This window comes from Suricata suricatta, chromosome 4 (genome assembly GCF_006229205.1).
Source record: "Suricata suricatta isolate VVHF042 chromosome 4, meerkat_22Aug2017_6uvM2_HiC, whole genome shotgun sequence".
In the NCBI taxonomy this organism is placed as follows: Eukaryota; Metazoa; Chordata; class Mammalia; order Carnivora; family Herpestidae; genus Suricata; species Suricata suricatta.
The window spans coordinates 130,666,927-130,680,764 of NC_043703.1; the positions used below are offsets into that span (position 1 = coordinate 130,666,927).

Here is a 13,838-nt window from a genome sequence, read left to right on the forward strand (position 1 = left end):
GTAACCAGCAAGGCTCCAATAAACAACCTTGGACTTTCACCATTTTGTTCCTGTGCGTTATTTATAGGACAGATTCAAAAAAATGAAATTACTAGATCAAACAAAACGCATATTCAATGTTTTAGTTGAGACTGTCAAAATAATACAGCAGCTGATGGCACTGTTACGTAGTCTGGAGGTGACAGTGGATCTCAGCCTGGGCGCTGCAGGTGGGCTTGGAGGGCCTGTGAGTCGCCAGATTTGTAGACAGAAATCGTGCATGTGCACAGATACGTTTTTCTAGATGACCAAACCTTCCATCGGCTCCTCAGAAGGATGTGTGTCCCCTAAATGTTCTCACTCACCCTGCTGATGGTTCTTCCAGCTATCCCAGAAGTGAACTGCACCCCGCCCCCCAGCAAGCCTGGTCCAGAGCATTCCGTCCCCTGGGTTTTTCTCAAGGAACATTCCCTCCTGTCTTCTGTGCCATTCCGAATGGTTATGGCTAACGTGGCCAACAGTGGTTACCGTACTCTCACCGCGTGCTGGGGAGACTTAGCTCGTTCTCACGAGGATCAGGTGAGAGAGGCGATCCCACCTCTCTGTTTGATGGACAGGCACATGGAAGTACAGATGAGTCAAATAACCTGCCAAGCAAGCAGAGCTGGAATTAGAACCCAGGAGGAGGGATGCTGCGTGTGTAAACGGAGTGGGTAAGACGGGAGACAAAGTGAGAGGCTCCCAGGGTTCTCTGGCCCTCACTGCACCGCCTGGGGACCTTTACACAATGCAGCCTCCCTCCGCAGCTCAGTCAGAAGCTCCGGGTAAGACCTAGACCCCGGGGATTTCTCAGAGTCCCCAGGTGGACTTTCAAAGACCCCAGGAGTAATAGGACTCAGAGCACAGCTCTGAGGGGAAGCTCGGGTATCCGTGTATTTTAGAATCTCCTGACCTCTACACCATACTTTTTGTTGATTCTTTTCCTTTTTAAGGAGTAATCACAAAAATAAGCATCAGGGGTATACTGCTTGGCACAGCTACCTTCCAAAATAATAGGCATCTTCCCTCAAAAGTGACCCCAAAAAGGGGGTTTCTCTTAAAGTATTTTTTTCAACTCACAGATTTCAATTTAGTTGTTATATTTCAACTCACAACTGTTATCCTTATCTGATATCAAATTGTCCTATCTTTGGTCAGCAGGAGCCTTCTGGATCCTCCTGACCTAACCCCAAGTACCTTTGAGAGTTTTCTCACTCTGTGATAAGATGCTCATTCAGAGCCCAACTTCTCTGCCACAGGCCTGGAATCAGCATTTCTCCCAGAGGCCAATCTGGGTGAGGCTACTCCGTTTCTATATTCTAGTCCTTTAGCCAGCTCTCTACATGCAAGGGAGCTATTCTCCAGGCTCGAAGGAGAAATAAGCGACCAAACTTACTGTTACACTCCGCCCTACCATAAAAGCTCTCTTCAAATTTCAGTTCGGCCTTTGCAGAATGCATAGATGAGTAATCGGGGGTGTTCGTAAGAAACAGACTCTGAGCAAAGTTGTACTTGAAATACACTCGATGACAGTATCTTACTATGATAAAGTATTCTTCCACTTTGAGGGCCAGCCCCAAACATCGAAAAATGTCTCCTGCTCTTGGGAAATACAAACTGAAGGTTAAAATAAGAGAGCAGTTTAACCTGCCAAGAACACTTGGAAAGCTAAATATAGATTTTTAAAAAAAGTAAAGACAAATACTCGAAACTGGCTTACCTATAAAGAATCCAATTTAGACTGCTTGAAGCAGAAATGAGGTAACAAACACTGGGTTTAAATTTACCTGGAGTGTGTCCTTGGCCCTGGTCCTTTCTTCTGTCCACAAGGCAGAGGGTCTGAAAATAAAAAGTAACATTTCTCTTCATAACATTGATTATGCAACACTTAAGCCATTTCTAGAAGATTCTCAAGTAATTTTAACCGATACCCAAGCACTCAGAGGCCCCTGCCCTTAGGGGTAAACTCTGGTTGTCAGAAGAGATCAAGAGCTGTCCTCCCCCACGTCCTGTGACCTCAGGCCTCAGTTCCCTCCAGTACGGCACCACCTCACACACCGTGGTGAGAACTTAGTGTGACGTGTGAATGATGTGTATCTGGCAGCGTCTGCCCAGGGCAGCCTCTGATGGCAGCAGGGGGCAGTGGTGGGCCCCTCTGCAGGCACTGATAGGCACAGTGGGGCTGAGGCACGCTGGCACACCGCCCAGGTCTGGCAGAGGTGAACTGGCAATAAACAGTGACAGGTATGAAGTGGCAGTTTTCTGGTCTCAGAAAGTCCAAGGAATCAAAATGGCTATAAAGACTAAATGAGTTGGTTTAAGCAAATGCATTTTACAAACTGTAAAGCACCTGATCAAAGTATCATCATTGATTCATTCTGAAGGATGTTCTTTGACTCCATCCCCACCCACCGTGTATTAGGCCCTGTGGTGGGCACCAGGAATACATCAGTGAATGACACAGACCATGCTCTGCCTTCCAAGGTCTAAAGTGAATCTAAAATTTTACAAGTTCTGGTGCGATCCCTAAATCCTAAATGCTCTAGTAGCTAGAATCGTTTGGATGTTAACCGTGTGCTGGCATTTTTATGCACTTCCCAAATCTTGGTGCAGAGGATGCTTAACAGATGCCCAAGGCAGCTGCAGAGTCCTGTCACTGAGATGACATGCAAGAGCCCAGTTGAAGGGGGACAGCAGCTTCTGTCCCTCAACACCCCCCCCCCTTCAGGACAAGCTAGCCAACTCACTCACAAGTAGTCCCAGGTCAACCTGAGATTTCCAAAATTCACGTGGACACCGATTATTGATATCTGGGGAAATGTGCTCCCAGAGCTGGGATTTACATGAAGGTGAAACTTCTGAATGTGTCGTCCAGCCCAGTAAGAGCCTTGGGGTCAGCTTCCTAATCTATTTTGGCTTCTTGCCTCCTGCTACTTTTCTCTCTTTAAGAGCTCATAAATTCTCTATAAATCCAAAAGTGCTTTTTCTCTCCAGAATAACAGCAGTGGAAGCTGTCAGGGATCGTTGGCATATCCATGTCAATGTTTTGCTTATTTGTAAGGTGAGAACTGCTGGTCCCAGAAAGCCAGGGATATGTTATGAAAATCAGAACTGAAAATTGCATATCTTTCAGCTGACTTAGACAGAAGTAACTGGACTTGTTTAATCCAGAAGTTCTCTAATAGCATCTTTCAGAAGTGAACTACCCCCACAGTCATTCACAACCCGAATTCACCAAACATAGGAGGGAAAAAGTGAGCAGGAGTGAAAGTTAACAGAAGCCACAAACTGCAGAATCAGGCACTAAGATTGAGAAAAATGGAGCTATCAGATATTGATATGAAATTAATGCCAAGCAAAAGTAATACAAAGATACCCACGCTTCAACACAAACTGCAGAACACCAAAGACAGAAGACTCCCAGAGCTGCCAGATACCGAAGCCAGAGACCTACAGGAGAACTGCAGTACAATGGACAGCTGCTTTTTTAGCAGCCACAATGGCAGCTGGAATACAATGGAATAATATAGAAAGAGGTAGAACACAGTGACAAAATATCTTAGAAGTGTGGAGAAGAAATAATTGTCAGGGGGGAAAATAAGGACATTTTCTGACAAATCAAACTGACTACTACCAACTGAACTTTCCCAAAGAAACTACTAATGATTGTACTGCAGGAAGAAAGAAAGTGATCCCAGAAGGATCATGGTACCTTCGTGACTCAAGGTAGGGAAGGATCTCTTAAACTTGACCAAAAAAGCCCATTCTATAAAGGAAAAGATGAGCATAGTCAATTACATTAAAATTAAGAACTCAGTTCATCAAAAGGCATCATAAAACGTGTGAAACACATGCTGAAGGAATATATTTGCAATAATTCTAACAGCCAACAAGATCTACACTATTAGATTACTATGAATCAGTAAGAAAAAGACAAACCCACAAGAAATTTGGAACCAATAAAAAACAATTAAAAATTTTACAGAAGATGAAATGTATGAAAATAATCTTATTTGTAATTGTATTTATAATCATAAAAGTCAAACCCTAATGGGATACATAGAGATTCTAAGGAATCTACCAAACAATTTCTTCCAATAAGCAAGTTTAGCAACATGCAAGATACAATGTTAACACACAAAACAATCATGTTTGTATATCCTAGCATTGAACAACTGAGAAGTAAAATTTTTTAAGTTTATTTTTTTATTTTGACAGAGAGAAAGAGAGTATGTGCAAGCAGAGAGAGAGAGAATCCCAGGCATGTTCCAGCTGTCGGTGCAGAGCCTCAAGCTTCAAGATCATGATGAGAGCTGAAATCAAGAGTCAGGCACTTAACTGACTGTGCCACCCAGGCACCCCAAGAAATGAAAATTTTAAGAAGCAATACTATTTACAATAGCTCCACTCCCCCAAAAATACTGAGGCATAAATATAAGGAAGTGTGTATTGTATCCGTATGCTAAAAAGTACAAAATATTGATAAAAGAAGACATAGAAACATCTCAATGATTGGAGAGGCATACTATGTTCATGAATTGGAAAACTCATCATAGCAAAGATGTCAGTTCTCCAAATTGATCAATGAATTTAACAAAGTCTTAGAAGATAAATATTGTAGATATTGACAATTTGCTTCTAAAATTTGTATGGAAGGCAACAGAACTAGGGAAAGGAATGAGTTCTCTCCTGAGACAGGCAGAAATACGAGCCATCTGCACTGATACCTCTTTTTGATTACTGTAACTTTACACAAAGTTTTAAAATCTAGTAGTGTGATTCCTCCACTCAAACCTGGGAGCCATCCTTGGGTCCCTCTCCTCATCATTCCAAATCTCCAGTGGTATCATAGTCCAACACATTCTTTTTTAAAAAAGTTATTTTATTGCTTTATAAAAGAAAAAATTGCCCACTATGCAGTGTAAGAGGTAGAACATTATCACTTGGTACTCTCATTCCCAAACCCATCTCTCTCTCTCAGAAGGGTCATTCTCAGAAGGTGCAGAGGAGAGTGGGTTCTGAGGGAATTGGGAAGTGGCAATGAGTTAAAATTTTGTGTCTGTTGGATTTGAGGATCTTGAGGAGGCAAATCCAGGGCTGGGTTGGGGCAAATGAGATGCTCACAGTGCAAAACTTAATAAGGCTCTCACTCTCAGGATCTTGTCAGTACAGAATTGGCCCCTGCTGTGGAACAGTGGCAAGTGGATGTGTGGGACTAAAGGCCTGGAATCGCCAACCTATATGGTGCTTAGAAGCACAGATTTAACAGGAGAGAGAACCAAGGAGACTCACAGGGACATCCTAGGGAGAACCCAGGAAGGAGAGGGTTACAGAAACTCTGAGACAAACCAACAGCAAAACCACTTGGTGCTTATTGACCCCTTCCCTCAGGCCTCTAACTAAACACGCTGTTTAGTGGGCATTTAGTTCTTTCCCTGGGCTCCCCAACATGGGTATAAACCCAGTCCAAAGGCAAACAAAGACAGAGTCCAAAGAGAAGAGGGAAAAGATTTGGTTTCCCCACCAAGGGGATAATAAAAGGCTGGACGGAGTTGAGAGATGATTAAACTGGAATGGTATTGGCCAACTCTATCAGATACTATAACCCAGGCACTGCGAGTGAGTGAAGGGAACCAAGAGAAGGAGAGTACGATTCCATGGTGAAAGTGAGCAATAGAAAACACGCTGCACAATGGTGTGGAATTGAGGGTGAAGGGGATGTGGTCCACTAAGGGCTCCAGGTCCTTTTTAAAGAAATAATCACAACTCATTTCAACCTGTTCTGGCTTGGGAATGTGTTCAACTGTGGCTAGAACTATGGGTTTCTCAAGAAATGTCTAAAATCTAAATTTTTCATGTGAAATATCCTGTTTTAAATGTTGGCAACTTATTCAGAAATGTTTCAAAAACCGTATATGTCCACACTGCTTGGCCCAAGAAGACACATCCACAGGCCAAATTGCCCTGACTTCCTTCCACTGGTGATCTCTGTGTTAACCACTTGAATTTTCAACAAAGTCTACTCTTACTCGGGCCCAGGCTTCCTTCCCCATTTCCCTCTTGATTTGCACCTAATTTCACCTGAAGAGCTTTAACCAGACAGAGGAGAAGAGAGATGCCCTGAAAAGGGAACTATGCCCAACACAAGCAAATGAAGACTCTTGTTTTATGGTTTTTTCTTACAGATATTTGGGTGCTGGGTCTGGATGCTGGTAGCTGCCACCCAGGTGGCAAACCCGTTGCTACAAGGATGGGTGATGTATGTCTCACTCACCTCCTTTCTCATCTCCCTGATGTTCCTGTTGTCTTACTTGTTTGGATTTTACAAAAGATACGAGTCCTGGCGAGTCCTGGTAAGAACCAGAGAGGGTGACCCAGGCCCCTGGGTTCCTCCTGATGTCTGTCCTGGGTATTGTGAGGACAGAAGTCCTTCTGGGTGGGGAACGAAAAAGGCTAGGAAGGTAGGTGACTTCATTGCTCCGTGGAGGAGGTGTGAACTTTTAAAAAGAGGGATCCCCCCATTTTAAAAAGGGTGTACATCAGTAAGGTGCAAAGGATGACTAATTACAGTCATTTCAGATGGCATTTGAGAAGCAGAGACCAGGGACCAGAGGCCTTTCCAGGACTAGGTCACTATGGATCTAAGACTTTTTTTATCTTCCCATGTTTACTATTTTTTTAATGTTTATTTTTGAGAGAGAGATAGAGTGGACGCGAGAGCAGAGGAGGGGCAGGGCAAGAGCAGGGAGGGGAGACAGAGGATCCAAAGCCGGCTCCTGACAGCAGAGAGGGCCTGATGTGAGGCTCAGACTCACAAACCATGAGATCATGACCTGAGCTGAAATCAGGAGTCAGACGCTTAACTGACTGAGCCCCCCAGGCGCCCCTTTCCTGTGTTTACTATTAAGCCAGAATGAAAGCATTCTTCTGGCACAGTAAGTTTTTCATTGTATTCCCCTCCATCATCTTCCTTGTTAGGAATATACATATTCTATATAATGCTCATCCTCACGCATTTCTCTTTAAATTTTACTTATGGTTAAATCATGGGAGCAGCATTAAAGAAAATGACAGTAGCACCAATTCTATGGTGCTCTCATAATCACTGGGTGCATTCTCCTACATTCCTTGCAAATTTTATGTAAAATGTATATATAATCATGTTGAACAATAATTTTGGATGTCCATTCTTTCATTAATATTAGGTCATTAAGTTGTTTTCATGTCACATCATCTTGATAACCATTTAAAAATTTTTTGTATTGGGGCACCTGGGTGGCTCAGTCAGTTAAGTGTCCTACTTCAGCTGAGGTAATGATCTCACAGTTTATGAGTTCAAGCCCCGTGTCAGGCTAGTGTGCTGACAGCTCAAAGCTTGGAACCTGCTTCAGATTCTGTGTCTTCTCTCTCTCTCCCTCAAAAATAAATAAACATTTAAAATAAAATAAAATATTTCTGTATTGAACAATTTAGAACATAGACAAAAGTAGGAAACATTATATTATGGACCCTCAAGTAACCATAACCCAGATTCCTGCACGGTTAAGTGTTTATCACACTTGCTGCACCTAGCCTTTTTTTTTCCTGAAGAATTTTAAAGCAAATCCAAAACATGGCATTCCATTCTACACACTTCAGTATGCCTCCAAAGAAATATGCAAATTTTCTTACATTATCACACTTACATAAAGTTATTAACCGTAATTCCTCGGTATCTAAGACCCAGACCATATTCAGATTTACCTGATTACACCTGAAATGTCTTTTTACAGTTGCCCTGTTTGATTAGGATCCTCACAAGGGCCATGCGTTGCACTTGGAAGTGATGGTTCTTGGGAATCTTTAACCTAGAATGGATTTCCCTGCCAGTGACTTTGTCAAAGAAAGCAGGTCAGCTGTCCTACAGAAGGTCCAACATTCGGGGTCTGTCTGTTTGTTACTTCCTGGTGTCATGTGACTTGTTCCTCCAAGTCCCTGAATTGAAGATAGGCTAAACCTTTCTGGCAACAGCATTTCATTAAGTGGTTTCCAGTCATATCACATATGGTGACTGGTGGCCCCTCTTCCCATGTGACAGGCTTACCCATCAATGTTTCCCCTAATAACCTTTTTCATCTCCTAATAAGTTTTCCTGAGTTGAATATCTCATTAGATTTTGCAAAATGCCAATTTGCCTATGACGACATTCCTTCCAGAAACAATGACCATTTTTTAAAAACCGTTTTTAATGATTTTTTTTTGAGAGAGAGACAGAGAGAGTGTAAGCAGGAGAGCAGCAGAGAGAGGAGGAGACACAGAATCTGAAGTAGGCACCAGGCTCTGAGCTGTCACCACAGAGCTCGATGTGGGGCTTGAACTCACAAACCTTGAGATCATGACCTGAGCTGAAGTCAGACACTTAACTGAATGAGCCACCCAGGTGCCCCCTGATAACCATTTTTTATGGCTGCCTGACATTTTAGCTGAGTTCAAGAAAGAACACCACTGAGCATTTAGCATAGAGGTTCAAAATTTGTAATCTGGAGTCAGATAAGCCTGAGTCTACCAACTCCACCACATGTTAGTAAGCCTCAGCCTCATCATCTGTAAATTGGAGACAATAATAGCAGTGACCTTATAAAATTAGCTTTAAAAATAAAATGAGATAGCATGCATATATTTATTGTTAGAACAGTGGCCAGCACATAGTAGGTCTTCATAATGCTAATGGTTAAAAGCATAGGCTTGGAGGTAATCTGGCTTAGGTTCAAATCATGACGCAGCCATTTATTCATTTGTTGACCTTAACCTTGAGCTTCTATTTCCTCAAGCTGGCACTAATGATAAATAGTACCTACCTCATAGTCGACAAGGTTGCATGAGGTAAATGGGAAAAGGCTTAGCATGGAGTAAGCACTCACCAAGAGTTGGCTAGTATTGAATTATTGTTGCCATTTTCTTAAGTTGGCTCCATGCTAAGAGTGTAGCCCAACATGGAACTTGAACTCAGGACCCTGATATTAAGACCTGAGCTGAGATCAAGAGTTGGACGGTTAACCGACTGAGCTACCCAGGGGCCCCATTGCCATTTATTAATCCACTCTTGTTCACTATGTGGCTAATTCATCAGAAACACTGCAAAAGAAAAAGGCAGAAGTTGGAAGAGCAGGCTTGTCTCTTTTGCTCACTCCTCCCAGCAGTGTAGTTAGAGAGGAAAGTGTGCACCTGCTGAAGTGCCCACGTGACGCTGGCCGCGGCCTCTCCTCTGCCTTTCCAGGACAGCCTGTACCACGGCACCACTGGCATCCTGTACATGAGTGCCGCTGTCTTACAAGCACATGCCACCATCGTTTCTGAGAGCGTGGACCTGAAGAACTACTACATAAACACCGCAGCCTCGGTGAGTGCTGCACGGAACACGGGGCCGCGGGCGGGGGCACGCTGCACGGGCTTGACTCTGTCTGCTGTGGAATGGATGACCCTGAGCCTCAGGCTGAAGGGGCCTTGGAGGAAAGGAGGAGATGTGTGTGTGTCTATGTGTACGTGTTGCATGTGTATGTGTGTATTGTATATGTGTTGTGTATACATGTATGTTGTGCTGTGTGTACATGTGTATGTGTTGTGTGTGTACATGTGTGTATGTGTTGTGTGTGTGTTGTACGTGTCTGTGTCTGTGTGTGTGTTTTATGTGTCTGTGTGGGGGCATGCACATATAAACAGCTGTGTGCCAGCTCAGAGGGTACCAAGCCCAGGTTCAGGTGCCACCTCACGTCTGCTTTTCCCACCTCGGCCTTGCTCACATGCACATCCACTGTTGCCCTCAGAATTTTTTTTCTAAAACACAAACTGGAGTATATAAGACTTCCCTCTCCCTGTAGAAGAGAACCCAGATTCCTCCGCATGGCTGAACTGTTCCCATGTCCTTTTATTTCAATGACAGAAGTCCACAGGGCTAACACGCCGGATGACAGAATCTAGGGCCAGGTGGTCCGGCCAGTCGTGAGAAGAGCAGGACCCCCAAGACCTTAGGTCCACTAGGACCAGGGACTCCGCCAGCTCTGCTGGCCTCTCTGCTGCTGCAGCCTCTCTTCTCCCTTTGTGGAATGGCGCCCTCCCCTGGCACCTCACTCACAGCCAGCAGCTTTCTACTCCAGTGGCCTAACCTTCCTTAATCCTACTTCCAACCCTTCTTAGAAAAGATCTAACACCCAGACTGGTGTAAACCCAACACCGACCAGTTGCTATGACCAGAAAGATTCAGACCCGTGTCAGTCTGGGGGCTCCTGCCAGGATCGGGTGGCAGGAGGAAGGGGTGTGTCGTGGAGTGCTGTTCCCCATTTAAGAACGGGGTGCCAGGCAAGCACCGGTGTTCCAGCTGCCTTGGAGCCTGTCTGCCTCCTTTCCCTTTTCCTCCAACTATTTTAACTCCCTTAAACACCCACACTCCTCCCTTCCATGGTCCATCCCAGCACCCTCTGACCTCTCTCCCGTGGCTCACCCTCCTCAGCTGCTCCAGCACCCTGGCCTCCTTGCGGCTCCCTGAGCGCACGAGACCGGCTCTCGCCTCCACCCAGGCAGGGACGCCCTTGCTCCAAATCCCTCACCTCCTTCTGCTTCGTTCTCACATCTCACCTTCTCAGGGAGGCCTCGCCTTTCCCCTCCCCAGCCGGCCCCATATTTTCTCTGCTTTATTTTCCCCTGGGCACTTACCCTCATCGAACCTGCTACTCTACTAGTTTATCTCGCTTCTTTTCTGCTTCTGCCACCAAAATGTAAGTGCCATGAGGATACGAATTTTTTAAGGTTTTGTGCACTGTTGTAGCTACGGTCAATTTTGAAGTATAGCAAGTGCTTAAAAGGTATCTGCTGAATGACTGAGTGAAGGAGCGAGAACAGGGTGTGAATGGACAGTGGGGCACAGTGGGACTGGAACAGTCAGCCAGGCCTGGAGGGCCTAGTAGGGACAATGGCCTCCATCCTGAGAAGCGAGGACTCACTACACAGTTTCAACCACATGACCAGAGCAACACGATCACATCTTCCTTTTGGGACAGATCAGAGGGGAAGAGCTAGCAGAAGAGAGCAAGTTGAGGCCACAAGAAGTCTTGGCGAGGGATGATGGCGGCCAAGACAAGGGAGTAGTGGGCACACCAAGAGACGGGCCGGCAGTACACGCAGATGAGTTTGGGGATGGCTTTGGACATGGGTCAGGGGGGAGGGAGGAGCCAGGCTGGTTTCTGTCTTGAGCAGCAGGAGGAGGTGAGGGCCCTGGAGCCCAGGGCCCACTGAGCTCATGAGGCTAGTGAGACCTCAGGAGTCCAGTCTGGACTACCAAGAGCTGCAGGGGCCTCTGAAACGCTCATGAGGAACTCGCAAGCAGTCGCTTGGGGCCAAGTCCTGGGCTACCATGTACGCCTGTGGGAGTCGTCAGAGTCCAGACTGGCTAGGACACGGGGACAGCGAGAGGGAGACAGGGCCCAGGGCAGGGAGGGCACCTGTGCTGAGGAGAGCGGGGCGGGACACCAGAAGGGTGTGGCCTCAGGCCGCCCAGGGATGGCAAGTATCAAGGAGGGGGGATCGGTGGGCTGGTGGCTGCCTGGCAGGGCCTGGGGCAGGCAAGGGGCCAAGCAGAGTCAGAAAACGTCACCTCCCAGGCTGTGGGGGCTGAAGCCCCTAGAAGGCGCAGGGGTGGGAATCTGGCCATCGCTTACACGGAACTTCCCGTCTTCTTCCAGTTTTTCGCCTTTATGACCACCCTGCTCTACATCCTCCATGCCTTCAGTATCTATTACCACTGAAAATCAGGGAGCCATGTTGAAGGGAGAAATGCCCTGGTAACACCTGGATGATCGGCTCCCAACATTCGCCATCTGGACAGTAAATGGAAGATCAACAAAAACATCAACGGGATGGACAGACCAGCTTTTCAGACTGAGTGACCAAATCGCACTCTAGTGCATCCGTTTGGACACTGTAATTCATTATGGTGAATGTGAAGAGGCCGGGGGAGGGGCTTGTTTGCTTGTTTATTTGTTTGTTTGGCTTGGCTTTTGCCTGGGAAAGTAACTGTCTTATCTGACAAGGAACTTTACTGGAAAACTGATATCCAAAGCCCTCGCCGCCATTGAGAATCCCAGATCCGCCATTGTCACGCCTGTCTGGGGACTCTGCCTCACCCCTGAGGTTCCCTAGAGCAGGTTCACGGGAACAGTCTTGTTTTCTTAAAATCAAAATGCTGCTGTCAGTGCCTTCAGATCTGGAGATCCACAGACCTTGCCTGTTTGCATAATTCTGCCTTTGCTTTGGATGCCGTGGTCCAAACCCCTCTCCCTTCCCCCCACCACCCCCTAAACTGACAAGGAAGAGCCACACTGAGCCCGCACTCCCCCTTCCCTTTCCTCCCCATCTTCATAAAAGCAACGTTGAGGGTAGATTTAGGGGTGGGGGGAATAAGTGACTGACTGCAGAATTTTTATGCAGTCAGACCTGGCGGGGGGAAGGGGTGAATGCAGGAGGGAAGGCGCAGGCTTCTTCTGCTTCTCCATAATCAGGCTGTCAGAAAACTGCGGGGCTGCAGGACCCCAGTGCCAGAGATCCAGAAACCCAGCCCTAAGGACTAGAAGCCGCCTTTCCCTCAGGAAGACCATCAAGAAGGGAGGCAGGGCCATTACATGCAAGGACTCTTCTGTGGGCTTCTGTCCCACGTGGTAGGACATCTCAGGAGGCCGGAGAGGACCCTCATCCCAGGGTCTGTGTTCTTCCCTGTGTACCTGCTCCCCCTGCATCTCTTTGCCTGGTGCCAGCAGGGCAGGGCCTGGGGCCTCGTGCAGTGAAGGGCTCACGCACCTGGACTCGCAAAGGCATTTGTGATTTGGGGCCATTCTCAAAGAAAAGGCCTGCATTATGCACACAGAAACACAAAATCGAGGTGCTCGTCTTCAGAGTAAACGTTTTTCAGAAGAAAGCTGTGTTCTCAGATGTATCTTCATTTACACACGGGTCCAAGCCCTGGCCCTCTGTCTCTGCACTGGGTTTCCTGACCCAGGCGAGTCGGGCACAGCCCCGTCACTGCATGTGTCTGCTGTGGTTTTGAAATGAAATAAATTATTATGTGAAGGGGACTAGTCTTAGCCAATTCCAGGGTTTACAGTTTTGTACCAACTTTTTGCTCCTGGGGGGTGGGGGTGGATACAGGGAGCCACCAAAAAAAACCACTCTGGCCTCAATATTGTTGACCACTCACTTTCTCACCACTGTGATATCTTGAAACATCACTATTTATCTCACTTTATTGCCTGGGATGATTACTGTTCAATATTTACTGAGTAGCCATATCCAAATAAAAGTTATTTGTACAGTAAGAGATACTGATAGTCACTTTCGTGATGGTAGCCTCTGGGACTGGCCACCACGCCACACATCCATTCCACACTCAGCGGAGGGTTTGGAGGCCCAGCCCACCAGCCTTGCTTCTGGGGCAGCTGCAAGGGAGGCCCAGCTTGTCTCCAGGGCTTGGGGAACTCATGTCATTACAACTTCAGTAAGGACAACTTGAGAGCATGTTCCAGATACCAAACTCACGGCTTAGGCAAAGCTGCAGATGCACTAGCTCGGCCTGGGAGGTGAAGAGGCCTCCACAGGCAGAGTGGACCCCTTACCCAGCCCTCTGCCTCATGCTCTCATGCTTCCTGATGGAGTGCTGCTCTTCTCTCTTGCCGCACTGCAAGGCACCCCATCGACGACAAGACACTGGCCCTGGCCCTGAGCGCCACTCCTCTAAGTTCACTACCAACAGCCGCAGGGCCCAGCTTGCCACCACCTTCCAGCCTTGGGGGCAGCTC

The 13,838-nt window shown here is 46.6% G+C and overlaps 1 protein-coding gene across 1 annotated transcript in view; it reads left to right on the forward strand.

The window, feature by feature from the left end:
* The window catches only part of MALL (mal, T cell differentiation protein like), a 25,604-nt gene extending 12,244 nt beyond the window's left edge, over positions 1-13,360 (forward strand). Inside the window, exons 2-4 of the mRNA XM_029936307.1 lie at positions 6,204-6,371; positions 9,275-9,397; positions 11,733-13,360. Of these exons, the coding sequence (XP_029792167.1) occupies positions 6,204-6,371; positions 9,275-9,397; positions 11,733-11,795 (354 nt within the window). The 3' untranslated portion in view covers positions 11,796-13,360. The remainder of the gene's footprint in view (positions 1-6,203; positions 6,372-9,274; positions 9,398-11,732) is intronic.
* The last annotated feature ends 478 nt before the right edge of the window (positions 13,361-13,838 follow it).